At 49.8% G+C, this 26,564-nt stretch overlaps 13 protein-coding genes across 13 annotated transcripts; 7 read left to right on the top strand and 6 right to left on the bottom strand.

Moving 5' to 3' along the window:
- Nucleotides 1-40: 40 nt before the first annotated feature.
- Nucleotides 41-2,437, bottom strand: ANOM_007993 (Zn(II)2Cys6 transcription factor; the record flags this gene model as incomplete). The annotated part of the gene is made up of 3 exons (XM_015553249.1): nt 41-1,090; nt 1,150-2,105; nt 2,167-2,437. The coding sequence occupies 3 exons, from the start codon at nt 2,435-2,437 to the stop codon at nt 41-43; spliced, it is 2,277 nt and encodes a 758-aa protein (XP_015404061.1).
- A 1,758-nt stretch (nt 2,438-4,195) lies between these two features.
- On the bottom strand, nt 4,196-5,472 carry ANOM_007992 (uncharacterized protein; the record flags this gene model as incomplete). The annotated part of the gene is made up of 5 exons (XM_015553248.1): nt 4,196-4,456; nt 4,509-4,972; nt 5,042-5,119; nt 5,179-5,381; nt 5,456-5,472. The coding sequence occupies 5 exons, from the start codon at nt 5,470-5,472 to the stop codon at nt 4,196-4,198; spliced, it is 1,023 nt and encodes a 340-aa protein (XP_015404060.1).
- Nucleotides 5,473-6,005: 533 nt separating this feature from the next.
- Nucleotides 6,006-7,608, top strand: ANOM_007991 (alpha-hydroxy acid oxidase; the record flags this gene model as incomplete). The annotated part of the gene is made up of 9 exons (XM_015553247.1): nt 6,006-6,099; nt 6,154-6,187; nt 6,265-6,367; nt 6,426-6,660; nt 6,720-6,872; nt 6,938-7,012; nt 7,071-7,324; nt 7,400-7,476; nt 7,533-7,608. The coding sequence occupies 9 exons, from the start codon at nt 6,006-6,008 to the stop codon at nt 7,606-7,608; spliced, it is 1,101 nt and encodes a 366-aa protein (XP_015404059.1).
- A 179-nt stretch (nt 7,609-7,787) lies between these two features.
- ANOM_007990 (putative MFS multidrug transporter) lies at nt 7,788-9,698 on the bottom strand (the record flags this gene model as incomplete). The annotated part of the gene is made up of 2 exons (XM_015553246.1): nt 7,788-7,921; nt 7,979-9,698. 2 exons carry the CDS (start codon nt 9,696-9,698, stop codon nt 7,803-7,805), a joined length of 1,839 nt encoding a protein of 612 aa, XP_015404058.1. The 3' UTR covers nt 7,788-7,802.
- Nucleotides 9,699-11,137: 1,439 nt separating this feature from the next.
- Nucleotides 11,138-12,109, top strand: ANOM_007989 (type 1 glutamine amidotransferase; the record flags this gene model as incomplete). The annotated part of the gene is made up of 3 exons (XM_015553245.1): nt 11,138-11,366; nt 11,478-11,704; nt 11,813-12,109. The coding sequence occupies 3 exons, from the start codon at nt 11,138-11,140 to the stop codon at nt 12,107-12,109; spliced, it is 753 nt and encodes a 250-aa protein (XP_015404062.1).
- Nucleotides 12,110-12,608: 499 nt separating this feature from the next.
- Nucleotides 12,609-13,199, bottom strand: ANOM_007988 (OPI10 family protein; the record flags this gene model as incomplete). Its single annotated transcript, XM_015553244.1, has 1 exon — nt 12,609-13,199. The coding sequence occupies one exon, from the start codon at nt 13,197-13,199 to the stop codon at nt 12,609-12,611; it is 591 nt and encodes a 196-aa protein (XP_015404063.1).
- Nucleotides 13,200-13,630: 431 nt separating this feature from the next.
- On the top strand, nt 13,631-14,651 carry ANOM_007987 (thiamine pyrophosphokinase-related protein; the record flags this gene model as incomplete). The annotated part of the gene is made up of 2 exons (XM_015553243.1): nt 13,631-13,671; nt 13,724-14,651. The coding sequence occupies 2 exons, from the start codon at nt 13,631-13,633 to the stop codon at nt 14,649-14,651; spliced, it is 969 nt and encodes a 322-aa protein (XP_015404064.1).
- Nucleotides 14,652-14,691: 40 nt separating this feature from the next.
- On the bottom strand, nt 14,692-15,396 carry ANOM_007986 (DNA-directed RNA polymerase core subunit RPB8; the record flags this gene model as incomplete). Its single annotated transcript, XM_015553242.1, has 2 exons — nt 14,692-14,978; nt 15,068-15,396. The coding sequence occupies 2 exons, from the start codon at nt 15,394-15,396 to the stop codon at nt 14,873-14,875; spliced, it is 435 nt and encodes a 144-aa protein (XP_015404065.1). The 3' UTR covers nt 14,692-14,872.
- A 262-nt stretch (nt 15,397-15,658) lies between these two features.
- Nucleotides 15,659-16,919, top strand: ANOM_007985 (elongator complex protein 4; the record flags this gene model as incomplete). The annotated part of the gene is made up of 3 exons (XM_015553241.1): nt 15,659-16,130; nt 16,202-16,419; nt 16,479-16,919. 3 exons carry the CDS (start codon nt 15,659-15,661, stop codon nt 16,917-16,919), a joined length of 1,131 nt encoding a protein of 376 aa, XP_015404066.1.
- Nucleotides 16,920-18,005: 1,086 nt separating this feature from the next.
- Nucleotides 18,006-18,942, top strand: ANOM_007984 (tRNA splicing endonuclease subunit SEN34; the record flags this gene model as incomplete). Its single annotated transcript, XM_015553240.1, has 3 exons — nt 18,006-18,239; nt 18,281-18,590; nt 18,644-18,942. 3 exons carry the CDS (start codon nt 18,006-18,008, stop codon nt 18,940-18,942), a joined length of 843 nt encoding a protein of 280 aa, XP_015404067.1.
- Nucleotides 18,943-19,791: 849 nt separating this feature from the next.
- ANOM_007983 (RNase P/RNase MRP complex subunit) lies at nt 19,792-20,599 on the bottom strand (the record flags this gene model as incomplete). The annotated part of the gene is made up of 2 exons (XM_015553239.1): nt 19,792-20,003; nt 20,074-20,599. The coding sequence occupies 2 exons, from the start codon at nt 20,597-20,599 to the stop codon at nt 19,792-19,794; spliced, it is 738 nt and encodes a 245-aa protein (XP_015404054.1).
- Nucleotides 20,600-21,463: 864 nt separating this feature from the next.
- ANOM_007982 (putative oxidoreductase, 2OG-Fe(II) oxygenase family) lies at nt 21,464-22,545 on the top strand (the record flags this gene model as incomplete). The annotated part of the gene is made up of 2 exons (XM_015553238.1): nt 21,464-21,817; nt 21,937-22,545. The coding sequence occupies 2 exons, from the start codon at nt 21,464-21,466 to the stop codon at nt 22,543-22,545; spliced, it is 963 nt and encodes a 320-aa protein (XP_015404068.1).
- A 908-nt stretch (nt 22,546-23,453) lies between these two features.
- Nucleotides 23,454-26,564, top strand: ANOM_007981 (putative nucleosome remodeling complex ATPase subunit (Snf2h); the record flags this gene model as incomplete). The annotated part of the gene is made up of 5 exons (XM_015553237.1): nt 23,454-23,610; nt 23,668-23,887; nt 23,942-24,469; nt 24,528-25,017; nt 25,071-26,564. 5 exons carry the CDS (start codon nt 23,454-23,456, stop codon nt 26,562-26,564), a joined length of 2,889 nt encoding a protein of 962 aa, XP_015404069.1.

Raw genomic sequence — 26,564 nt, 5'->3', positions numbered from 1 at the left:
TATGACATGAAATGATAAAATGCATGGTCTTCTTTTTTCCTTATGAAAGCATCGGCCAAAGCTTTTTCTGTCTCAGTATGTCCATCCACGTAGGGAGCGGGCCTCCAGCGCGATTAAAGCGGAAATATCCGTCTTGTTCTTTCCACACGGCGGTCATCACATCCTTCGCGACGGAAAAAGATGCAAAGCCGCATTGCGCTCCTCCCTTTTCGACCCAGCGCAGGAGAGCATCGCGCTTAGATGGTGCCGTGGCTTCACATCCCGCCATGAACGCCGGCCACGCCGTGCCTGGACCAGGCACTTCATGTTGGGCTAGCGCCGTGTCGAAATCTTTCAGAGCCGCTATGACTTCATCGACGTGCGATTGAAGAATTGACGGGTGAACGTTGCGGATGCGACGGTAGAAAAAGATTACAAGGGCCGTATTTAATGCCCGGAGCATGTGAGTATGTGGCCGGGCAGGCCCTCCTGCCGAGTCGGTATTGCTTCCCTTACTTCTATCTGAATTAAAAGAGCAGATCATGTTCTCCAGACGGGTGGCTCGTCGTTGTAATGCCTCCCACGCGTCCGAGTTCATGAATCTCTTGGTCCCTCCAGAGGCCACTAGAGTGTCCATGACATTGGCTAACCGGGTTGTTTGTGATACTAAGCTAAGCCATGTCTCCGGTATACCGTAGATCTCGCTGTAAAGCGTGTCTGCCCATCGGCGCGAGTCTTCCAAGTGGATGTCGTGAAGGGCTACTTCGCGCTCTTTGGGAGCGTCGATATCCAGATCGCTGTCTGACTGGCGGGGCTGCAGGAGCAGAAAGTCATCCAATCGTGCGTCCAGTCCGCTTCGGCGGCTGTTATCTTGCTCCAGAATATCTTCGTGGGGCTGGAAGCAGTGGTTCAGTGCCTCGATAAACGAAGCGGATGGATTGTAATCGTGAAGGACATAGGTGCTTTCTCCTACGATGCGCATCCACGTGTAAATGTGATGCAACACACGCGCTTTCCGGGAGATCTCACGTTTGGATAAACCACGGAGACGCATGAGGCGCTCGGCATCTATCATATAGCAACGTGCGTCCTTTTGATGTCCCGAAAGAATCTGAAAGTACATAGTCAGCCAGGTGTCAAAGTGGCCAGGGGCCAAAGGGAGAGTCTAACTGCAAAGGCTGCCATCCCGGATATAGCCATTAGCTGGTCCTTGTACTTGGCCTTCTTCGGCCCGTTCACCTCGATCTTCAGCGATTGCTGTATATGGTCCTTCGCCTTATGGTACGAATAATGCGTTACTTGCTTCCAGTGCTCGGCCGAGTGCGGTGACTCAATAGTGGCATTAAGGCTCAGATGATGTGCGGAGCACGCAAGAAGAGAGTAAAAGTTGGCCAGCCTAGCGTGATTGAGGTTGTGACCCCCCAGGTATGTAAGATCTCCAAGCGTCAGTACGGCGGTTGGAATATTTAGTATCTTCCATGGGGACTTTTGCCCGACAGGCAATGTCATCATCTGCCCAATTACATTATCCTGGAAGTGCTTTAGTAGGAAAGGCGCATCCGTCAGTATATCGCTCGTGGGGGAGACCAGCTCAATGGGTGTCTGTTGTGGTGTCAGTGGCCTCATTCCTCGTTGCCCTTCGTCTCTTTCAAATGCTGCTAGGTCTTGATCATGTGGCTGATGAGACATATCGTCTAATCCACTCCGATAAATGGAGGAATATAGACCATGAGTGAGTTCACCATGGTTGAAGTCATCGGATAATATCCCAGAGGTCAGATCAAACCCAAGGCCAAATAGATCGGCCCAGTGAAGGAACTCGTCCGCCCCAAGGAGGGGATCAGTTACGGAAGACAGCAAGGGATCAAGCTCCAATGCTTCATCATAAGGCAGCCTGTTGATAGCCGGGGCCGGGCTTGTCTTCTCCGACTGAGCATTGTAAGGTTTATTGTTCGTGTCGGTACAAACGTCGAACTTAAGAACCCCAAAAGGCCCAACCGCGACATCTCCAGTGGATGAACCTTCTACTTCTTTGGATTTGGTATCGACCTCAGTGAGTAACGCATCCACGGTACCGGAAGCAAGGTCCGCGGCCAACGCCGTGCTCATGGAAGCCCTCGATTTTTCTGAACAGGCAAATCAGCACACGAGCATAATAGGATATGAATGCGGGGTATCTAATTTCACCTGTATAGAGATGGCGTCTCGTGCCATGGCCGCCACTAGCAGCTTTGTCTGCACCTCGACTTTCGGAACTCGATTGCCGTTGCTGTTGTGACTGGTGCTTGCCGGACATCCATCGGATCTCCGTGGAATAGCCTTCACAAGAAACGCCGAATGCACGACATGTCAGGCAGGTTGGGCGCATCTGGTCGCACTTCACATGGCGACGGCGGCAGGTCTGGCAGCCTCCCAGCGTATGGGTCCGGCGCGATTTGCTCTTTCTCGAAGGCGGCATTGAAGTTTTTTTCAGTGAGGTAATATTCAAACCAGTATACTAGTAGGTAATATGTAGAGAATCAATATAGTTCGAGAGAACCGTCAGTAGCCACGCCCTCGAGACTGACTGCGTTGATAACTGTTCGGAATCGCTTTCCTTTTGTGTTTCCCCGCACTCCAGCAAGCCAGTGAAGACTTTCCACTAAGCCACTTGTGGATTGCCCTAACTCCTTCATGTTGGCCAATTAAACCATGCAATGTTTGGGACAAACTATAAATCCACCAAGATCCATGGAAGAGATATAACTAAAAGGAGTTGAATTGAGAGGATGACTGGTACCATTCTAAGAGGGACTTGGTTTCCACAGGAGACTCCTCTCAGTAATCTCCGCCAGACCTGACATTAAATTGATATCAAATGCGGAGTGTACCCAAGGAACGACTCGAGTACAAGATCAGGGGGTAGGAGTGCCGATGTAACTCGTCACAAAATTGAACGTATTTCAGTGGCCATGAGTGAAATTCTTGTTGCCATTTACAAGAAGCCATAGGCTGAAAGTACCACCAGAGATGTAAGGCATATAGGGCTGAAATTGGATCGATTGGGCATGTCAATCACTCCCTGATCATTAGTTGCCTTTTTAAACCGCAGATAGACAATATAAACACAGATCCAGCGTTTATAGGCTCCAGTATTGATCAAGTTGACGAACCAATTAAACACAGTCGCTTCTATAGAGGATACATTGAGATTGGAGAGAAGACAGATGGCTGTGCTGTACACGACAGCATTGTAGGGAACGCCAGATTTAGTTCATTTCATCAGAAAGCGGGCTGCACTGCCTATCAAGACCGTCGAATAGAGAGGATGTGTTGGCATGTAGAGGTAAGAATTGTCAGCAGGTAATAATGAGAGCAGTATAACTGCGTCAAGCCCACTGTACCTGCATTTCGGGCCGCAATAGATCATGGAAGGCTCACGCGCCAGACCCACCTCCGAGTAGCTTGGGATCATCACTCGGGGCTAATCACACTGATGGCAGAAGCTCCGAGAATGTACAAAAGTACGAGTCTGTAGAAGTACCGTTTCCTGTGGTTGGTTGATTGCCGGTGAGGATAGGAGGTTCTGGGGCGAGGCTGAATGCAAACACGGGAAAACAGATGGTAGTAATAAAGATACTCAGGTAGCCAGAATGACCAGGAATCATATACTCGTTGATAGGACTTGGGTGCTTCCAATACTGCAAACCAGGCGATTCCCGGTTTGGTCCTCCAAAACAAGCAGCACGACCATGATGTTAATACTAAGTTGCCAATTATCTTGAGCTGAGGCGAACAAGAACTCCACTTCAGTGTAGGCTCCGACTGGAAAGCAGGTCAGGACAACAAGAGATATTGTAATCCATACAGTACATGCACTGGAGGGTTCCAATACTGAACTACAAGACTTGCAGCTGTTACCTCAGCTGGTACAGAGATATAGAGCATAAATATACATTCAAGACAGATAATTTTGGATATATAGGTGTAAGTATAAGGTACTAAATGAAGGGAATATTGCACTTATTCATTAGTGGCTCACATAGCGCAATGTATATCCCAGGTGTAAAGTGGGCAACTGACCTGTTCATAATAATACGGAATTTGAAAGATTCACGCAATTGTGGGACCTCTAATCCTGGAGTTGAAAAATAAATCAACAGTGCACATTATCCTGAGTTTCATGTCACATATATACAACAGCCTTGATGCTGAAAAGGCCGTGGAAGAAAGTCATCTACGCAGACAAAAGACCGAGACTAACCGCCTCAACACGAACTGCATCAGCAATCTCATCCTGCAAGGACTTCCCAGTAGGAATCCATCCCAGCACCCTGCGAGCGCGCTGAGCACGCTCCTGTGCATTGGTTCCCCAAAGAACACCACCATGGCCAGACAGGGCATTCGCCTCGGAGTCACTGATCTCCTTCACCGACGCCGAGCTCAGTCCTAGCTTAGCAGCCTCTTCAGCCACCAGACGGCCAATCTCTCCAAAGTTCTAGACCCCCAGTTAGAAACCCACTTAGTAGAAGGAAGACAGTGGAACTTACAATGGCTCCATTCTCCGCAAAGTAAATTCCATTCTCATTCCAGAAGGGACCCTCCTCCCCGGAAACAGCCTTCTCGACTAACGTGACGAATATCTGACTGATATCAGTGACGTGTATATTGCTCCACGTACTAAAACCCCGTCCAACTTGGTATCCGGTTTTGTTCTGGAGGGTAATACGCGCGAGTTCCGGGATCTGCACACTGCGCTGTTTGATGGGTCCCCTGCCGTGACCGTAGATGATGGGAGGATAGACGACGGCGGTCTTTGGTGACTGTGGGGTTTCGGGCAGATTGAGGATGAAATGGTCGATGAGACGCTTGGCTGCGTACTTGTGGATCAGAGCCTTGATTTCTTGCTCATCGTCGATGTCGCTGTAGACTTTGTCGGAGGGCTCTCCGTAAACACCCTTTTCGATCTCAGGTGCGGAGAGGAGAGTAGCACCGGATACTTGGATCCAGTAGCCTGAAGTATAGCTTGGTCAGAATTACAAGTCCAACTCTGATGTCTACGTTTTTGTTATAGTTGACTAACCAGGCTTCGTACGCTTCGGACTAGCCAATCCTCGGAAGACGGCCTCCGCGCCTTTATTGTTCTGCGCGCTGGCCGCATCTACAAGATGCCATACTGATCAGCAACTAGAAGTTCGAAGTAGTGGTAGCAAAACTTACTAACTACCACATCTGCAATCTGCGCCTCTTCTTCAACTGCAGCCGAGTCGAGCTCTCCCTGCACGACACGGACTTTAGGGTAAGCCTGGGCGATCTTCGCGCCCTTGTCGGCATCTCGAACAAGGACCGCAATTTCGTAGTCAGGGTGCTTTTCGTGCAGGGCGTACAGGACATCCCCGCCGATGTAGCCTGATGCGCCAGTTCTAAAGTCCAGTTAGTCAAACGCCGCTATATCTTTCACATCCATGTAGCTTAGTTGCGGCGACGGGTAGCATACAGGAAGATCCGAGTCATGATGCTATACTCAACAGTCCAATGCTGTGAAGTGGAAAGACGAAACAAGCTGTAAGCTATCTAAATTGAATACACAATGTGAAATTAAGGAAGCAAAGAGGGGCACACCCCTCCTCGATCCCCTCATCATCTCATCAAATACCGCAATAAACCAAACGGGCAAGCGATTCCGCGGAAAGCGATCGGCGCGATAACGATTTGGAGATCCATCTGCCCCACTGTTCCGAAATAGGACAGTGATTGCTACATTCAGGATCCCAGGACGTGCTGTCAATTCACTTCTAATCAGGACTGAATTGGGGGACTCCTGATTCGTATACGATCTGTTTTACCCCGAGGTGGTGTGTCTAGGAAAGTTTGCTCGAGAGTGTTCGCTTTTAGGGCCGTGGTCTGACCGCAAGAATGGAACAGCTCCGCGAACTATATATTTCATTTTCGAAAGCTCCCGTCAGTTGTAGATTTAATTCTGATATACCCCGGATTTTTATTCTTTCCCCCCTTGCCATCTGAAGATCAACATTGAAAGTGGCAAAATGGCACACCGCGGAGAGACATTACACAAGGACATTTCCTGCATCGCAGACCTAAAAGCCCAAGGAAGCAAAAAGCTCCCGCGGATGGTCCGAGGTGCGTTTGACCTGTGCCATTCTAACCATGACACAAACTCATAGATCGGCACAGATTACTACAATGAAGGAGCCATGGACCTGATCACGTACGTCAATTGCTGCATACTAAGCTTAAACCAAATGAACCCCGACATCACTAACCACACCATAATCCAACGAACAGACTCCGCGAGAACGAAGCCGCCTTCGACCGCTACAAAATCCGCCCCCGGATCCTCATCAACGTCGACCAGATTGACACATCCACAGAGATCTTCGGCACGAAAGTACGTCCCATGGAACACAAACAACCCCCAAACTCCAGCCTAACAAGAATGATCCAAGGTCGCCTTCCCCCTGGGCTTCAGTCCCGCGGCATCCCAGAAACTCGCCCACCCGGACGGAGAAGTAGCAGCGTCGCGCGCAGCCGCAAAATACAATGTATGCATGGGGCTGTCGTCGTATTCGAACTACTCGCTCGAAGACGTGGCCGCGCAGGGCTGTGGGAACCCCTACGCGATGCAGATGTGTGTGTTGAAGGATCGCTCGCTCACACTTCAGCTGTTGGAGCGTGCTGAGAGTGCGTTGTTGAGTCCTGGTCCCATCTGTCAAGTGATGAATGCTTATGTTGGAATACAGAGGCGGGATACAAGGCCCTGTTTCTCTCGGTTGACGTGCCCTTGCTCGGAAAGCGGTTGAACGAGTACCGCAACAATTACACCCTCCCTGAGGATATGTCATGGCCGAATATCCTCAGCCATGGATTGGATACGTCGAATCGAACTGACTATGGTGAGTCTATGAATTATCCCTAGCAGGGTAGTGTATGGACATGTTACCGACTGACCTACAAAAAGATCCAAGCCTCGACTGGGAAACCACCATCCCCTGGCTCCGGAAACACACCAAGCTCCAAATCTGGTTGAAAGGAGGTATGTATAGTGTGCTTGACAAGTACAAAATTAACTATATAGCTCACATCACACACAGTATACACACCCGAAGACGTTGAGCTGGCAATCCAATACGGCGTCGACGGCGTCATCATCTCCAACCACGGGGGTCGCCAGCTCGATGGAGTCCCTGCCACCTTGGATGCGCTGAGAGAATGTGCCCCGGTGGCGCAAGGACGGATCCCGCTCGCGATTGATGGTGGGATTCGGCGAGGCTCGGATATCTTCAAAGCTCTGGCACTTGGAGCGTCGCATTGCTTTGTGGGACGGATCCCTATCTGGGGGCTTGCGGTATGGTTACCTCGTTCTATCTTTGAGAATTCGAACTTTGGAAGATTCAAGGGCTGACTTGTCTTGACTTACTAGTGGAATGGGCAAGAAGGTGTCGAATTGGGTATTAAAATCTTGTTGCAGGAATTCCGGATTACCATGGCGTTGGCTGGGTGAGTTTTATTCCTTTCTAGGTTGTGACGGGGAGGATTATGCTAATTTTGACTAGGTGTCGGTCAGTGAAGGAGATCAGAAAGAGTCACCTGTCGGTGCTCAAATCCGATGGAGTGTTGGCGAAGCTCTAATTGCGTTGATATTTGGTTGTATTGGATGTGGGCAGTGTATTATTGATGATAATCATACATTTTAGCATTGTTAAGCCATGAACTTTTGATTAATTCTATTCCTATGCCAATTTTCTAAAACCCAGCAATGCAATGCAACGAAGGAAATTACTCAGTATAATAGAACTTACTAGACTGATCAGCGTAGATGCTATTTAAGCCTTACTGCCCAGTCGGGGCAGTTGAACGCAGAAGTGCATCAGGAGCATGAGGGCCCCGAACACAGCTGCGGAGAAGAAGGTCAGACGGAGCGCTGCCGCATATGCACCCATAACTATACCAGATTAGCTCATGAAAATTAATGAGAGTGTATGAGGAAAGATAAGCTTACCCTGTTCTTGGTGGACTGGGTCCAATTTCACGATAGCCTGGACTGATTTGCGGACAAGAAGGATGATACTTTCCTTTTCCGGCCCTGTAACCATTTCTTCAAGCTGGTATACGAGGGTGTTCTGGAATATCCAACTGCTTGTCGCCACACCCATCACCGAGCCCAGGTTTCTCCACAGTCCCAAGGTCGTGGTAGCCACGGCCTGTTCATCCGGGTCACTGGTGGCGAGAACGGAGACCATCAAGGAAGGAAAAGAGAACCCCTGTCCAAAGCTTGCGAGCGAAACACACAACATGGCAACTACATCGGGGGTGCCCATACCAAGGGTGGATGCTGCGAGACCTCCTAGCATGAGACAAACGTCACCAAGGATCACGGTTGGCTTCAGTCGTTTGGTCCATGTGATGATGAAACCAGTCGAGACGCTCGAAACCGTCACGGCGAGGGTCGACGCTACCAGTCTGAGACCCGAGTCAGTTGGACTAGCGAGCTTGACTGCCTGGAAATACAACGGAGCATTGAAAATCATGGTGTTGACGGCAATGGATCCAAAGAAGTTGCCAAAAATGAGGTTGGCGCAGGGCTGCTTCGACAGGAACGATATCGGCATCACGGCCCGCTCCACGTGCCGCTCATATCGCACGAAGATCACAGCTAAGATGAGAGATGAAACCAAAGACGAAATGACCAGGGGATGAGACCAGCTGAGCACATTACCGCCCAAATTCAGACCCATAATCAACGCGGTCACGCTGACAACCAAGATGAACGAGCCCACCAGGTCAATATTTTTGAGTAGCTGCAGGAAAGTCATCCGTTCCGTCTTTGCCCTCTTCAGGCCCAAATCGGCGGGGGTGGTCCAGGCTGCCACGAGGAAATAGATGAAAATGAAGGGCAGCTGCACGAAGAACGCACCTCTCCATCCTACGGTATCACAGAGAAACCCGCCAAATGCCAATCCCAGGCAGCCTCCCACACCCAGACACAGATTGATGTAGGACTGGTACACCCCGCGATATTCGATGCGAACCAAATCGCTCGACAGAATCATGCCCATGGAGAAGACACCCCCGGCTCCCAGTCCGCAGAAGGCTCGAGCCGCTATAAAGCTCCCGATACTCTGGGCCATACCACACCAGGCAGTAGTCAGGAAGAAGACGGCGATGGCGAAAAGATAGACCGGCTTCCTGCCAAAAGTGTCGGATACGCGACCGAACAAAGGAAGGAAAGCGGTTGAGGTCAGAAGGAAGGCTGTTGACAGCCACGATGCAGAATTCGAGGCATGGAAATGGGATGTGATGACGGGGTGACTTGACGCCATCAAAGTCGAGTCAAAGAAACCAATAATGTATCCCATTTGGACCCCGCCGAAGATTAGCCAGAATCTCGTCGGGGAGACGTTGATAAATCGAGAGGCATAGCCGGTGGCTTCACTCGGAGACCTGCCTTCGGGATCTACTGCCGCTCTCTTGGTGGCTGCCCCTGCTGAAGGGATCCTTTCGAGATTTGGTTCGATTTCCAGCCCCTGGTTTATGGAAGTGACTCTCGAGAGGGTGATCACAGGCTCCTCATCATCGGAAGTGTATGCTGTGGATGAATCACCCGTCTCTAGGGCGTTGTTGCTATGATCGCTGGTGTAGTTTGCATGGGACTGTTCATGATTGAGAAGAGGAGTTGACTCATTGACGCCAACGCGTGATGATTGCGGGTTTTCATGCATCCCTCGAGGAAGGTGGCGGGGTGATGTATTAAGTTCAGGAAAACTCTTTTAGATATAATCCGTGTGTAATAAAAAGATATTTTTGTTTTTTTAATTTTTTTTTTTTTAAAAAAAATACTCTTTAGATTGTGAAGTTAGAAGGGTAAAATCATCTCAAGAATCAACTCGTTCGGGGGGTTGCTACAGTCTAGTTAAATAGGAGGAAATGTTGGTCGCATTTGGCTTTTCAGTACAGAAATTTTTATAGTCGAGGCTGTACGATGAGAGCGACGCTAATGCAGTGGGTTGGAGTCATCTCGTGCTGTGACTCGAGCCAACCCTGTCTCAGTGGGGGGGAACTTCGGGTCCCCACTCGGGTACGGAAAGGCGGGAATGAGATTGTATTTGTCTCTCCATTGAATTTCTTACTTCAATGTTTGACTCAATCCCGAAATACATCATGAAGATTCGTTATCTAATGTCTCTTGTTGTCCTCTATACAGAAGAAGAGAAGCCGCAGTCGCAGAAGAAGAAAACATCAGGACGGCCGAGGCTACTGAAAATGCCGCATGCACGCTGATGCACTGAGGGTATTTCACCCCCTCTTTAGTCACCGATAAGTGCGGTCTGCTCATAAATCTGTGACCCACTTTGTCTTTCTTACCTTACCTTGACTTGCTTTGTCCATTCCGCTGCAGCTTGTCTATGGTCAGATTGGGACCTGATGACCAAAATGCCCCCGGAATTGTGTCATCCGCACCAAGCGTTCATGCACCCATACGAAGTATATTGCCGCCTTCCCAATGGTTGGATCCCCGGCACAGACCCATCGAGTCCCTCAACCTAGGGCTGTCTTTTCCGATTTGCCGCTTCTCGAGACGAGTACAACAATTGGCCATACAAAGGCTAAGATAAAGACAGACCGTTCTCTTGGCGGCTGTTATGAAGGACGCACTAATCTACTGTCATATCAATTACGTTTGAAGTCTCCTGCACCACTATGTGAAAGACAGCCGTGGCCTGTGCTTATATCGATACTTCGGAGTACTATCCGAAATGCATGGTAGCATAAGCCGGACTCTAATCCGATCTCAACTCCCGGAAGACTCACTGACTTTGCGATAACCAAGTATTAAACGTTCCGATGTCCCGGGAAAAGCAAAGGCGGCAGGAATGAGCCAAAGGAACAGGATTATAATACCAGAACCTTATAAGATCAAACCCTATCGCCACCTTAAACTCGTAGGATTTGCCTGACCAAAAAGGCGGTGGCGTCCAGGGGTACAAAATGACTCAACTGCGTCCTGCACCTTTCCATCGACTCCTTCGGAACTCGTTTATCGCGTGGGATCTGCAAACCGTTGGCTTTAGAGTTTCTTGATACCTTGATCTTCCTTCAAGTATCACGTCCTACCCTGTGACATCGACAATCATCGCTGTGATCTCACCCCGTCGCCACCATGCGCCCCCCGCTCCGGATCGCCATCCTTGAATGCGACACTCCAATAGAAAGCGTGGACAAACGGTATAATGGCTACTACGGCTTATTTTCTCAACTTTTCCGCGAATGCGCCAAGTCCCTGGGATTAGATCCCGAGGCTGGCCTTGACATTACTCGATGGGATGTCGTGCATGCGCAAGAGTACCCCAAATTGGAGGATGTTGATGCAATCGTGCAGACTGGATCTAGTGAGTGCCTAAAGTATGCTAGAGCGCTGGCCCTCTACATACACACATCACGGCGGCACGCCTGATAACCTTAATCTCTATTTTTCATCTTGCTAACTTGACGTACCTTAGAACATGACTCCTTTGAAAACGACCCTTGGATCCTCAAATTAGTCGAATACACCCAGAAAGCCCTCCAAGACAACCGCGTCAAACTCCTCGGCATCTGCTTCGGACACCAGATCATCGGCCGCGCACTCGGCGTCAAAGTCGGCCGCAGCGATGCCGGCTGGGAGCTTGCAGTCTGCGACATGGACCTGACAGATCAGGGGAAGAAACTCTTCGGAAAGGATAAACTGGTACGCAGTGCACCCCTGTGGCTATTCGCATTCATCATTGCATACTACCACCTCATCCATGCACCCAATCTCCTTACCATTTTCCATTCTAACAATATGACTTGATAGCGCATCCACCAAATGCACCGAGACATCGTCTACAGCTGTCCCCCGAACGTGATCCCCCTGGGATCCTCGCCCAAGTGCGCCCTACAGGGCATGTACCTGCCGGGCAAGTTAATAACAGTTCAGGGTCATCCGGAATACAACGGGTTCATCGTTACCGAGATTGTCAACAAGCGGACCCGGGATGGCGCTTTCTCGAAAGAGCAGAGTGAGGATGCACTGGCTAGAACGGAGCTGGCGCATGATGGGTTCGATATTTTGGTTATTTTCTTACAGTTCTTGCTCGGGGAGATTGAATAGATACCCGTCTACTGGGATCAATTGCTGTACGATTGGACTGTGGCTTGTATTCCTCACCTTGTTTATAGCGACGGCATATAGAGGAGACAATTGTATATATATTTGAGGCACATGAATTCTATCTTCTAGTAAAAGATTCCTGGCCTGATCCCCATTGATGACAATAAACACACCGATGGACCAACGCAATGCAATTGAGATAGGTATGGATAGCGCCCGAGCGTTCAATATCCCCGAGCATCTCGCACTCTGGGCCTCTTCACGAAGCACCTGTCATATCCCAGTATAGTTTCAGCTGTCGCGTAGACACCGTGCAGGTGGATAAATCCTCCAAGGACAAGCGCAATGCGCATTACCCCTATGCCGACAATATAACCCATGCAAGTAGAATACCGCAAATCCGGTACCTAAAAATAGTGACACAAAAGAACGCCCCCAACCAATCCCAGTCAAAAGAGCCACTCCAAAGCCAAACTCCCCTAATCCAAAGGAAACACAATCACCCACTAGCACTCGGATCCTCCCTCTCCAGAAACGACGGGTCCATCTCCACCTTCCTCTCAAACTTCGACCACCAATCGCGGAACGCCTTCAACGGCACCGCATCCTGGTCACTCGAGGCAAAGCTGGCCAGGAAATTAAATGCATTCCCGATAATGCGCTGCGCGAGCACCTTGGTCGTGATCTGCCTCGTCTGCCGCACTAGTTGGCCCGAGGCGCCCTTTTCGGCCTCCAGGGCCTCGAGCTGCGGTGCGACGGTTGCGATGGGCTCGAGTGAGATTCCCAATGTTGCTGTCATACCCGGTTGGAGGTTTGGGGGTGGAGACGTGGGGATAATGGCGGAGGGCTTTTCGTTGGCGAGGGCGCCGATGAAGCGGAAGCCGTTGGGGTCGGAGGGGAACTGGATGTAGATTGCGGCGGCTGTGTCTGGGGGCAGAACGGTGCCGGGGAGGAGGAAGACGACGAGGTCGGAGAGGTCCGGGGTGAGGGGGATTGTGAAGGCGAATTTGGTGGCTTGGCCATTGGGTTGCGGGTCGACTGGGACGATGTCTGTGAGGCAGGGTCTGCCTGGAATTATGACGGAGAACATAGCGGCGGGGGGTTAGAGTAGTAGCTGAGTAGTGAAACAATGCGATAAACAAATGCAAGTGGGGTATCTGGTTGATTGGACGTCAAAGAATGGATGGACAGATGCAGATTAAGTGGTTTATAGTCTGGTTATACAGGTGATTTGGGGAGAAGATGCATTGTCTAAGCTGTGTAAGAAAGAACGGTGGTCGTAGCTACTGGAGCTGGGGAGAATTTCCCTGGGGGTTCCATATGGTAGAATCGCAAAGAAAAGCTTGGTGACGAAATCGTCCGCCTGCCCTTATCGATAAGGGCTGTGGACCAGCCTAACTTGTTATGGCTGCGTGGGCATCCAGCTGGTCACATGTTTTGCCTGACACATTGTATTGCATGTAATATGTATGCATGCATAGTTTGTTAGTTAACTTTACACTGGACCTGGTTGCATACACAATGGCCAAATCTAACCTGGACCTGGTTGATGAATGCGATAAGTAATCGGCCCCCTCTCATCCACCTATTATCTATACCAACATTCCCGAACAGATTTCCTTATTACGAAGATAACCCCGCATTCTATGCAGCCCACTTAAAGAAACACCACGCCTTCAAGGTCAATGGTTGCGATGCGGTATTGGGATACATACTCAACTCAGCCGTGGCCAAGTTCCACTGGCCCGCTGAACACTGGACAGTCGACTCTACAAACCAGACCGTCACACTGAACACTGCTGCAGATGCAACTCCGGAACAGCGCAGTAAGGTCATGGATGAGACCCTTAGAGCAGAGGCCAAACGGGGAAGTTTTGAGATTCTAAAGGGGTGGCGGAATGAAATGTACGCCGTCTATGCCCCCGGGGGTAAGTTCTTCCTCGAGATGGAACGGTGCGCCACCCCATTGTTTGGTGTTGTGTCGTATGGTGTGCACGCCACCTGTTACGTGGAAGACGAGCAAGGTCTGCAGTTCTGGGTGCCTAAGCGCGCAAAGACCAAGCAGACTTACCCTGGAATGCTTGATAATTCCGTGGCCGGGGGAATGAGCACCAACGAGCGTCCCTTTGAATGTCTTGTTCGTGAAGCAGAGGAAGAGGCATCTCTGCCTGGGGACGTCATCAGGGCCACTGCCAAGTCAGTAGGTTGCGTTTCGTATTTCTATGTGCGGGACTCTCGGGCCGGAGGCGAAGTCGATCTGCTACAACCAGAGGTAGAGTATGTCTACGACATTAAGCTTAGTCGGGACATTGTTCCCAAGCCCAGTGACGGCGAGGTGGAAGAATTTAAGCTGTATACCGTTGAAGAAACCAAGAAGGCTCTAGCAAACGGGGAGTTCAAACCCAATTGCGCTGTCGTCTTCATTGATTTCTTCATCAGGCATGGCATCTTGACCCCTGAGAATGAGCCCGACTATTTCCAGATCCTGACGAGGATGCACCGCCGCTTTGAATTCCCAACAGCGTCGCATTTCGCAAACTGAGTTATCACCGACCTTGAGTTAATTGGTAGATGAGAACACATATGTTGAGAATTGTTTGATATTCTATTGATATACCCAATCACCAATCAAACGCCGACGCTGCAACCAAACATCCCAATTAATGCAAACTTTTCTGTCAGTCCAAGAGTCGACCCCGGACACAGATACCCATGAATTTTCGATACGAAGTGTTGATGGGATGATATCTTTCCTCGTTTCCTTCATTTCTTCAGAAGTAGATACACATAGTCGATCCTCAAGGGTGCCAGCTTCTTGTAGGGTCCTTCAAGATAGAGCAAAAGTCCACCGAAAGAGATGAAAACCGCCCTATTAGTGGTCTCAATTAGCCAATGCTCCGAGACTTGATCGCCATGCGCGTGACCAGGCAAATCCCGGTACAATAAAGGTCTACCTACATGTTCCCTTGGGTAGTTCCCTCCTCAAAACGGTACACCTTTCCATGGCAAACATAGTCGTAGTCGTTCGCCAGGGTCTGTTCGCCCATACCGACTTCTCTCCAGCCCTTCGAGCCAGTGTCTTCCTTGCCGTCCAGAGAAAGGGTCGAAGCGAGAGCCATGGACACTGACTCTCCAGTTGTGCAAGGATAGAGTTCAGTGTTGACATCGAGAGTGAAGGTAGAGGTGTGATCAGAGGACGTGCAGGTCAGGCGAGAAACGCGATCGTATTTCTGCTGGTTGACACCAGTGATGGTGAAAGTGTCTTCGAAAAGCAATGGGTCCGACATGGCTGCGACGACACAGTGTAACTCGGCGAGTTCGAACAGTAGAGTATGGAGAATTGCTGAAGAGGCGCAAAGTCACGGAGTGGGAGGAAGTAGAAGGTTGACGGGGACGCGGCCAAAAACTGCAAAAGGAATCGCCGCAGCTTTTTTGCTCGACTTTTTAGCGCACTGCCGCTTTTACCTCCGCCCGGAAGCTGCCCCGCAGCCATTCCTCAAAAAAGTATTCAAGAGCAACAACACCCTCACAAGTCCACTACAACACAGAATGTCCTTTCGCAAAAGAAATATTGGCTTGTCAACGGGCGCCGATCGCGCCACGGCTCTCAATTCTACTGCGCAACCGCAGCAAGCCGCGACCGCACCAGAAACAAATCCCGGAATCCGACCCTCTCCCGATGATGGGCGCCCGACTACTTCGACAGGTAGCCGGTCGCTGGATAACCTCCTAGCTGGACATGGCGGGCTTCCCATTGGAAAGACTCTCTTAATTGAAGAGAATGGAACTACGGATTTTGCAGGCGCATTGTTACGGTACTATGCAGCAGAAGGTGTCGTACAGGACCAAAAGGTTCACGTTGTCGGGATGCCCGAGCAATGGGGCAGAAGCCTTCCTGGCTTGATAGGCCCTGCGGACGTCGCAGATGAGAAACCGGCCAAGCGAAAGGGAGAACGCATGAAGATTGCCTGGAGGTATGAGCGTCTGGGGGAGTTTGGGGCCGGCGTCGCTGGTTCAAGAGGTAAGACATAGAATGCGGTCACTGCTATCTACAGAAACTGTGTGAATCGTGAATGAGCCTAACAGATGCAGCACCCGTCGCAACCACGGGAGATCAAGCTTCGTCCGCAGCGAACGGAGATCAGGCTCAGCAGCCAGCATTTTGCCACGCTTTCGACCTCACCAAACGTCTAACCCACCCATCTATTGCCAATATCACGTATATCCCTCTCACCCGCACAAACGAACCCCTCTTCGTCTCAATTCATAAGCGCCTTCAAGCCGCCATCGCCCAAAGCCCTCCCAATACGGTCCACCGCATTATCATACCTTCTTTGCTCAACCCCACGCTCTACCCGCCTGAGGCCAGCCAGCCCGAGACCATTCTGCCGTTTCTTCACTCGCTAAAGGCTTTGATGAGCGCACCTCGGCGCGTGTCACAGCTATGATAACAATGCCTTTGTCTTTGTTCCCCCGCTCCTCGGGGCTTGTGCGATGGGTCGAACTTTTGACCGATGGTGTTATCGAGCTTTGTCCTTTCCCCCACTCTGCCGATGCCCTCGCAACCTCAGGCGCTGCGACAGCCGGTGAAGAGCCACCGCAAGGCGTGCTCAAAACTCATCGACTGCCTGTGCTACACGAACGGGGCGGGGGTAGTGATCAGAATGTTGGACAAGATTGGGCGTTTACTCTCAGCAGACGGAAGTTCGAAATTAAGCCGTTCAGTTTACCGCCGGCCGAAGGAGATAAGGAAGCCCAAGAAGGCGCGGGTCAAGGCGGAATGCCAAAAAAAGCGGATCTAGAATTCTAAACTGACGCTGCTATGTTGAATGAGGGAGAAGGAAGTCCGCAAATCATTCTTCATGGTCCGAATCTCTCAGCATATCCTCCAGTTCGATCTGTTCAGACATGGCAGGCCCAGAGCCAGCCATGCCTCGGAGATAGTCCCTTCCGTAGGCATCCATGCCCTCTCTGAGTGAGTTCTGCGTGAACCGAGAGCGAAGGCTCCTCCCTAGGCAAGACGATAGAGCAAGCCACGCTCCGAGGTGTTAACGATGGAGACCCGTTAGCGTAGGGGAGTCACTTACCTAGGAGTAGAAGGAGAGGCGCAAAAAACACCACAAAGAGGAGTAGAAGGAAATTCATCGCGGCCACAGCTGGTCGTGTTACCGTATGCTAGCATAGGATAGAAAAGAAATAGAGATGGTTTCTTGTTTGGGCTGATCAGCAGTGCCGCTCCAGGCTTAGCGCAACCATGTACAGCACGTGATGCGATATTGCTTGTTTGAAGCGAATCTTCTTGATAGTTAGACCGATACTGCGTCAAATCCAGCCGTTATCGGATGGATCGGATGATGTTAGGCCTAAGTTTCAACAACAAGTTGCAGAGATAGCTGACGGACCTGCTTTCTAGTCTCCGGAGTATGGTAGAATATGTTGCCTCAGGCATGAGAAACCCACTTCATGTGACTAACGCGAAGAGGAAAGGCTCCGTCAGGGTTTAGCTTTTAAGAGCTTCTCCTCCCACCAAAATTTACATTCTTCTTCCTCATCACTTAGACACAACCGCAATTGACATAGCTCTGGTTTTGCTGGCCAAATTCCAGAGCATCTCTTCATCTTGTTATGTACTCTTGTATTTGATGGTAAGTTACTGTCTTTATTTTCTTAATATTGCTGTCTTTGCATGATTATACAAATACTATAATCTGTCAATCCCCTGAAGCTCACTATAATATCTCATAAAACGAGCATATGTGATTGAGAAATGTATCGAAAATGACTTGCATTCTTTATTTACCATGTTGATCTTGCATCTCTTGTGTTTAACAATATGCTAACATCAAACTGGTTATAGCAGTGCAACTGATAAACTGGAACATCTCACATAAACAAAATGACTACGGAGCCCACCCTCCCCATCCCGATCTCGTATATCGCGGGTAACTACTATCTTTTCTCTATTGATGCCGTTACGTATTTGAGACGAGAGCATCACATCTGTGGTGTCCTGATAGGCACTCTGCCGCAAATCCCACAACAAAATGTCTTCCTGGGATTGCCGCTGGAGCTGATGCCGGAGGAGGCGAGGCTGCTGGTGGAGAAAGGTGTAGCTTGCATTGTAGACGAGGTAAAAGTTCAGAACCAAGGCATGAAAGCCTGATGGAGGAGGATCGCAAGAAGTATCTCCGTGAGCTAGAATCCCAAGGCCTTCAAGCTATGCGGCTGCAAGCCAGCCGGAAGGAGCAACAGAGAGAGAAATCATTAAAGAAATTAGAAGAAAAGAAAGCAAAAGCTGCCAAATCAAAGAAATCCGAGGATCCTGAACCCGCTTCTACTGTCGCTGATGGGCCTAAGGATGACCCATTGGTAGACCTCTTCGCAGACAGTCAACCGTCAAGCCATAGTCAAACTACTTCTCGACGTACCTCCACTACTGTCGCCCCCGAGAATGCACTGGGCATCACGCCAGCAACGGCTCGTCCGCCTCTCCCAGCTGAGCCCTCTGCCGAGCAGCTGCTGCCAATACCTCAGGCTCCCTCGTCTTATCCTTTGTTTGCTCATCTCCATGCCGAGGGTTATTTCCTGTCCCCGGGTCTCGATTTGGCTGCCAGTATCTTGCCTATCCGGGCGATCCCTTACGATTCCACTCTCATTTCTTGGTTGTCTCTGCCGAATGGGACGAAGAGCTCGATTTGATGGACATTATCGCCGGAGGTCGACTGGGCACGGGTGTAAAGAAGGCATTTATGATTGGAGGTGCTGAGAAGAAGGAGAACACTGCCGATGAAGAGAATGTGAGAACTTTCAGCATTGAGTGGGCAGGAATGTGAGACTATTGTCCTGGATTGCTAGACTTTGACGGACCGGTCTCACGCCGCACATCGGCGATGCAGACATATCGTTCAGCAGATAGGCTGTATGGAACGTGTGCACAGCCCTCGACGCTTCCTGGATGGAAGATATCCGATCAACGGAACGCCACTGTTGATGCTTGATATACATAACCCACGAGTACTATGGATGTCGGTGAACATCCGTACTGGCGACCAATTAAGCATACCTGTGCTTGACTGAGGTTAGTGGCATATGCTAACGGCTCGGTCTAGCCATGGGACCTGTGGCAGGTCTTTGACGGTGCGACTTTTAATATCAAGTCAAATGTCGAGTCTCTATGGTTGTCATAAGAGACACGATTATCACATTGAAGCTCTATTATCTTATATGCAACTAGAGAAGCATTTGTTCTAGTCAAAATGATACCCATTAAACCACCTCAGTAGCATACGTCTAAATACTGGCTAATGGCCTAATAGCTCACATCCTGTAGCATATGTAAGACAAGCTCAATATAAGGCCGGAGAAGCAGAGCTGCGGCCTTCGAGGCGCAGCATCCCTACTTTCGACGGTTACTCCGAAAGAGGTTTGATGCCAACGGACGGCATGGGGTGCCGGAGGCTTGGTCATGCTTGAGGGCAGGCAATGCGCAGGCGACGCCAGGAATCCTCTCCTATATCGACTCGGCACCAGTATTCTCTGCATCGCGTTTTGCGCTTCATTCCTTCAGCATCTGCGCTCCGTTGCCAGCATGACTGCCAAATAAGGATTGTCTTTTCGCTGGGCCTACCCCGTCGTAGAGTGTCGTCAACGTCATAAAATATAGGCGAACACCACACCATCAATCAAAGATAGTCCACATTGCGCCACTTGAACTTCTTGTTTGCACGATCCACCGGCCGATTCAGGAACTGACTCCCATGAAGCTCAAACGTAAGGTCCTTTCTAGCATTGGAACCAGCATTCGCACTTGCGTCTTCCGTCACATCCATATCATCCTGACCCGGTGCGGACAACGGCACCCGAAAGCGAAAAATGGTCTGTTCCTTCGGCAAAGCTATCGCAAACAGCATCAACATTAGGCTCACCAACTCACCACAGACTAAAACAAAAGAAAGAACACTCACTCTTAATCTCATCCCCCTCCGTAACAACCACAAAAGTAAACTTTGTATCCCGAACCACAATACCCCTAACGCCCACCCTCCCCGCACACCGACTCCTCACAACCTCGACCTCCGCCCCGTGGAAATCAGCACTAACCAGCTTACTCCCATGCGACAATGCCGTCACATTAACCTCCTCCGGCTTGCGACCCCCGAGATCCAGCACCTCCCGCATATACCCCACCCACATGCCATGCAGGCCCTTGAAAATCGCATACTTGCACTCCTCCTTGGGCAGGTCGTAGATACCGGAGACGCGCTTCTCGCGCGCCGACAGCGGCCGCGGCTTCTGTTTGCGGAGGAAGTAGGCTTTCTTCTGGAGACGGTGGCGACGGCGTCGGTCGCGGTTGTCTTCGGGCGTGGGCGATGTCGGGCGCAGGTAGAGCGGTTTCTGTTTTATGCGTTCTTTGAACAGTTGCGACGCGGTGTCGGGGGAGTGGGCGCGCTCGAGGAGGGTTTGCGCGATGTGCGGTTTTGGGGTGGTCATTTTTTTTTCCTTTCTCCTGTCCCCTTTTCTTTTTGTTTCTTGGTTTTGGGTGTTGGTGTGGTGTTGAAGGAGGTGCTCGAGGTGGTTACGTGGTTGGAGAGAAATTGTTCTGTTATCGGGACTTTTTGCTGGGCTGATAAGGTTAGGTTTATCACGGGGGTTGCCTGTTTGGGACGTTGGAGTATAAATGGAGTGTTTTACTCCACGGCTACGGTCTACCTAGTATATGACTTCGAGTATACCTTAGCTCTGTATTCATTCGCTTCATGTATGATGTCTAGTGGTGTTGTGAGCAGCTCATATGCTAGTTAGTTTGTTCGTGGTTAGTCAAACGAATCTCTCTTCTAACCCTTGTCTAACATCCCAGGAATAGAAATGGCCCTAGTCAAGTTCACAGCATTTGAGATTCAGGATAATATGGACGCAATCTATGACATACACTTATTAGCATACCGAGGTATCGAAAGTTCAAAGAGTATTTGAGATCCAATTGGCATTAGTCAATTGTCGTATGTGCGATTCGTATGCCGGGTTCTCCAACACAGTAGTAGTCCTCCTGACTCTTGACAGGAAACAGGCTACAGGTCAAGACTGGATCCAACGAACGCCCACCAATACAGCAACAGTGAACCAAATCCACTGTCTCCAAAAGGAATTCTTTCTCCAAACTCAAACAAAACCATACGACCCCAACGTAACCTCGTAAACCCATCCATCGGCTAGAACCAAACCCCTAACTGGCCCAAATCCTCGGCTCACCTCCTTCCCCGCATTAGGGCTACATCTATATCAAGATCAGGATCAACTTCAACTTCAAACATCCAACACAAAGCAACACAAAAGAACAAGCCCAAACCCAACAAAATGGCCACCCAAGAGACCCTCCCCCCATTCCCAGACAGCGTCCCCACAGCGCCCCTAACCCGCCTCTCGCTCAGCAAACTGCTCGCCCACGACGAAGCAGAAACAGACCGGTTCATGCAAGCATGCTGCGACATCGGGTTCTTCTACCTGGACCTGCAGGGCACTGAGTCAGGGACTACCCTCCTCGCCACAGCAGACAAGCTATTCCAGACAGGCACGGAACTGTTCCAGCTCCCGCTCGCCGAGAAACAGAAGTATGATTTCAGTGCCCAGGGTTCTTACCATGGGTATAAAGCCCAGGGGGCAATGATTGCAGATAAAGAGGGGAATATGGATAGGAATGAGTTTTATAATGTAGATTCTGTCCCCTTCCCCATCACCACCACTACTATCACTATCATCATCACTAAGATACATACACATATACCATATGCATATGCATATGCATAGTATACTAACTAACATACAAAAAGGTCTCCAAAGACGCCATCCTCAACCTCTCCCCCGCGCTCCCAGGCCCAGAAATCCTCTCCACCCCCGAAACACACACCGACCTGAAAACCTTCATCACGCTCTCGCACGACATCACGATCCTCGTACTCACCCTCCTAAACAAAACCCTGGGACTCCCCGAGTCGACCCTCCCCGACCTCCACCGCCTGCAGTCCCGAAGCAGCGACCAAGTACGCTTCATCAAAGCGCCGCCGCAACCACTACGAGACAGCCGCACGGCGATGGGCGAGCACACCGACTTCGGCAGCGTGACCATCCTCTTCAACCGGCTGGGCGGGCTGCAGGTTCTGCCGGCGGGGGCAGACGCAGAGTGGACGTATGTGCGACCTTTGCCGGGCCATGCGATTGTGAATCTGGGGGATGCGTTGGTGAAGTTCACGAATGGGTTGCTGAGGTCGAATATTCATCGTGTTGTGGCGCCCCCTGGGGAGCAGGCGGCGTGTACCAGGTATAGTCTGGTTTATTTTGCGAGGCCTGGGGATGAGGTTGTCTTGCGCAGGTTGGAGGGGTCGGAGTGTATTCCGGAGGGAGGGGAGGACGAGGTGATTAGCAGTAAGGAGTGGGTTTGAGGAGGGCGTTGGGGAGGAGGGGGGATTGGGTAGTGCGGAGTATGAGAAGTCGGCTGGGACGGAGATGATGAGTCGGAGGATTAGGGTTTGATTTCTTTTCTTTTTTTTCTTCTTTTGTCTGTTTATGTGCTTGCTTGATTTGGGGCTAGTTTATGGACTTCAATTTATATAAGTATGGAGTGTATTGTCAGGGTGGAGTATTGAATGTACATTGCTTAGGGCTCTATAATCATGTTCAAAGAATGCAGATTGCTCCATCCCGGACTGACAGGTGGGATATTCTTCCTCACAAGCCCCTGTGAATTATGTGTTAACCAGAGGAATGGTGAACAACTCTTTAGCTGCGTCACTTCAAGGACCTGACATGTTCTATCACTACAACCTAATGTGGTCACCGTGAATGAACGCAGTGGATAAGGACTCTTCACTCACTCTGTCATTCCCTTCCTCACATTTGATCCTTTGGTCATAGATTATATGAGCTAAACTTCTGGGCAGAGGGGCCCTCAAGTAACACTGTGCACTTTTGTGTTATTACTGTCCCAGCAAGTATGATATTCTAAGTTATGAACCATTCACACATCCTACTCCTGGCCCAACACGACATTAACTGTCTCAGAGCTGTTGTAACACCTGGATAGGCAAGGTGTCGATATATACTCTCTCTCTAGTCAAAATGGCATCCCAACGTCTCCCAACGGCAGCTCCAACAAGGGGACAGCAGTTACAGACTCGTTTCAGCATCATCTCACCAAAAGTACCACTACGCAGACATGGTATCTTCAAGTGTTGGGCCTGCTTGGCTATCTTTGCCTTCATTCTCATGGAGTTCCTATATGCGCTGGCCGACGGGTTCCTGGAAGACCAGCTCGAAATCCAACTCCAACTCAGATAACTCTCAATCCAGCATGGATGACCAGAACCTTCAAGACACTTTGTCCGACAGCTCCAGCTCGCCTCCAACTCCGTGGAGCAGCCCCCTGAGCAGCCTCTCCTCCACGACACTCAGCCCATTGACGCCGCCATTGCCGTTCCACGAACCGGAAAGTAAAGTTCATACTGATGGTAACTGCTGAACTGGTTCGTTCAATCTATGTAAGCTCTGAACTGACAACACATTAGGCATCAGGTCACACTCGACCGTTTCACGCGAGGGTTACTGTGTGGCCAAGTCTGCGGTGGATATTATGCAAGGTATTGAAAGCAAGAGGAACAACTTTTTCACGGCCATAAAAGACATCGTCCTTCCACTTCTGGGTGACAAGGGGCGATTCTATCAAAACAAGGAGACGTTGACTGCCACTGTGCGACCATACAAACTGTTGAATCCACAGCGTACAGGGTAAGGGTAGCCTAGTATTCTCCGGCTTTGGCAACGACTGACAATGCAGCATAGACTTCAAGCTCAACTGAAACCGTACCAGCTTCGAGGGCTGTCATTTCTATTGTATCTCCGAAACAACGGCATTGGTGGAATCCTCGCAGATGAGATGGGCCTAGGGAAGACTATCCAGACCCTTGCTCTCTTCCAGTATATCAAGAAGCACGATAGTACTGTGCGACTTGAAAAGCCTGGTCCGTTCTTGATTGTCTGTCCGTTCAGTGTGATGGAAGTTTGGCTTTCAGAGATAAACAAGTGGACACCGGAGCTCACTTCTATCAAGTTCCACGGAACACCGAGCAAAAAGGAGGCAGTCAAGAAGATTCTGACTCCTGCCAGAGGTAAAAGCCGGAGGAGTGTGACACCTGCGGTGGACATTGTTATAACCTCCTATGAAACTTTGACCTCAGATATCAAATGGTTCCGAAAGTTCGTATGGAATTATGTTGTTCTTGATGAGGGCCATCGCATCAAGAATAACCAATCGCACAGAGCCCAAACCATTCAAAGTATCAGGGCTGAATACAAGCTCGTCCTCTCGGGGTAAGAACACATCTTGCAGGTACCGTTTGCTCAAACGACTAACATTGTCGACACTCAGAACCCCAATACAGAACAATCTAAGGGAATTGTGGTCAATCTTCCATTGGCTCTACCCTGATGTCTTTGTGCCGTCTACATCAGAGCCGTTCGAAGAGGCATTTTCGCTCAGAGATGGGAAGTTCGATCCCAAATTCTTCGACCAAGTCCAAAGCTTCCTCGGCCTAATCATGCTCCGCAGAGTTAAGGAATCCCCAGAAGTAGGGCTTTCAATTCCACAGAAGACAGAGACAGTTTTATCGGTGCCTCTGTCAGAGTTTCAACGTTCCTTGTACTTGAGGATACTTACCGGCATAGAAAATTCCATTCAAGGTGGACATGGGAGCATCTCATTCGGCCATAAGCGTGAGATGAGCAAACACCAAAAGTCTAATATGATGTGTGAGCAGAATGATGGTTTCAATGCTGGCATATCCGGGCTATCTTCAGCAAAGCACGTTGAAAAGAGAAAGTACAGAATATTGAGCAATATCCTCATGGAACTGCGCAAGGTGAGCCATAAGTTTTTACCTAGTATGCCAGTTTAACTGATTCGCAAATCCAGTGTTCGATCCACCCGTATCTATTAGATGATGCGATTCCGGATCCTTACGAACTCGGAGCACATGTTATCACAAATTCTGGAAAATACATCGTGCTCCTTAAAATGGTCCAGCATTTTGTCTTAAAGAGAGGGAAGAAGATAGTCATATTTTCGAACTTCAATCAGGCTTTGAATCTTTGTGAGGATCTTCTATTGACTATCCAGAAGAACGGCGATCCTGTGAGATATGTTCGATTAGACGGAAGCACATCTAACGCACGGCGGAACCTCTCGATTTACCTCTTCCAGAAGGATCCCAGATACATGGTCTTTCTGATTTCGATAAGGGCTGGCGGCGAGGGTCTCAATTTAATTAGTTCCTCAACGGTTATCTTCTTGGATGAAGACTGGAACCCCCAAGTTATGCGACAGGCTGAAGCGAGAGTCCATCGAATCGGACAGAACCACCCGGTGAGTATCTTTAAGCTCCAGTCAAAAGGCACAGTGGAAGAACAGATCAGCCGTCGCATTGTCAAGAAAGCATATGTTGCCAGCAAAGTCATGGAGGATATGACTGCAGCGCATGATATGAAAGCATTTGCAAATATGATTGATTCTCGGGGACTAGCCTACGCCATGGATACGGAGGACTTGTCTGCGTTAGTCCGCAGTCGAGCAGTTTTAACGTCTAACCAGTTGGATGCAACAGAATTGAGCTGGTTCAACTGGAAAATGATCCTCAATGTATGTGCTAGCAACCGGTCCATTGAGCTAAACAGGAAAAACACCGCTATCGATGTACACCAAGAAAAGGCTTGGCTGGCGCGCGCGGAGCGGGTCAAAACCAATATTTTCGACGGGAAAAAGGTCGACACAAGATTCAGATCATTTTCCATCTATGAAGCTTTGTCTACGGATCTTTGTCGAGCAGATAGACGCATTGGAAAGGAGCGGACTGTTATAATCGACGGCTTCTCCGTGGGAAAGGATAGTATCCGACTCGAGAGCCTCTCCAGCAAGAGATGTCCAAATCTGTCGCAGACGGACCCGAAGGAGAAAATGACGCACGAAGCTGTAAGTAGTAATCCCCAAAGTCTCAAGCCAATCGCAAGGCTAAAATCTTTCCAGACATGTTTTCTCTGCCGGAAGTTCAGCCCTCAAGAGTGCGATCTTTGTCCATTGGCATTCCACAAAGAGTGTCTCGAGTCGATAGGCAAGATGCGCCGTGGCGGAAAGAGGCTTTTATGCCCCCATCACTATTGCTCTCAATGCGAGAAAACAAGTAGCAAGGCAGGTGGGCTCTTGTACTGCTGCACAACTTGCTATAGAGCATACTGTGAGGAGTGCCTGAGTTGGTCACAGACAGACTTCGTGGGAGTGAACCATGCACATGAATCTATGGGATATTTCCCCAAAAGTGTGTTTTACATAAAATGTGCACAATGCAGCGACCAGCGAAAGCGGCGCCTTGATTTCGGATCGGTTGGGCCGTCCAAGAAAACGCGACGGTATTGA

This window comes from Aspergillus nomiae (genome assembly GCF_001204775.2).
Source record: "Aspergillus nomiae NRRL 13137 chromosome Unknown contig00289, whole genome shotgun sequence".
NCBI lineage: Eukaryota > Fungi > Ascomycota > Eurotiomycetes > Eurotiales > Aspergillaceae > Aspergillus > Aspergillus nomiae.
The sequence above is the reverse complement of the archived record's forward strand: the minus strand, read 5'-3'. Positions and strand labels throughout refer to the sequence as shown.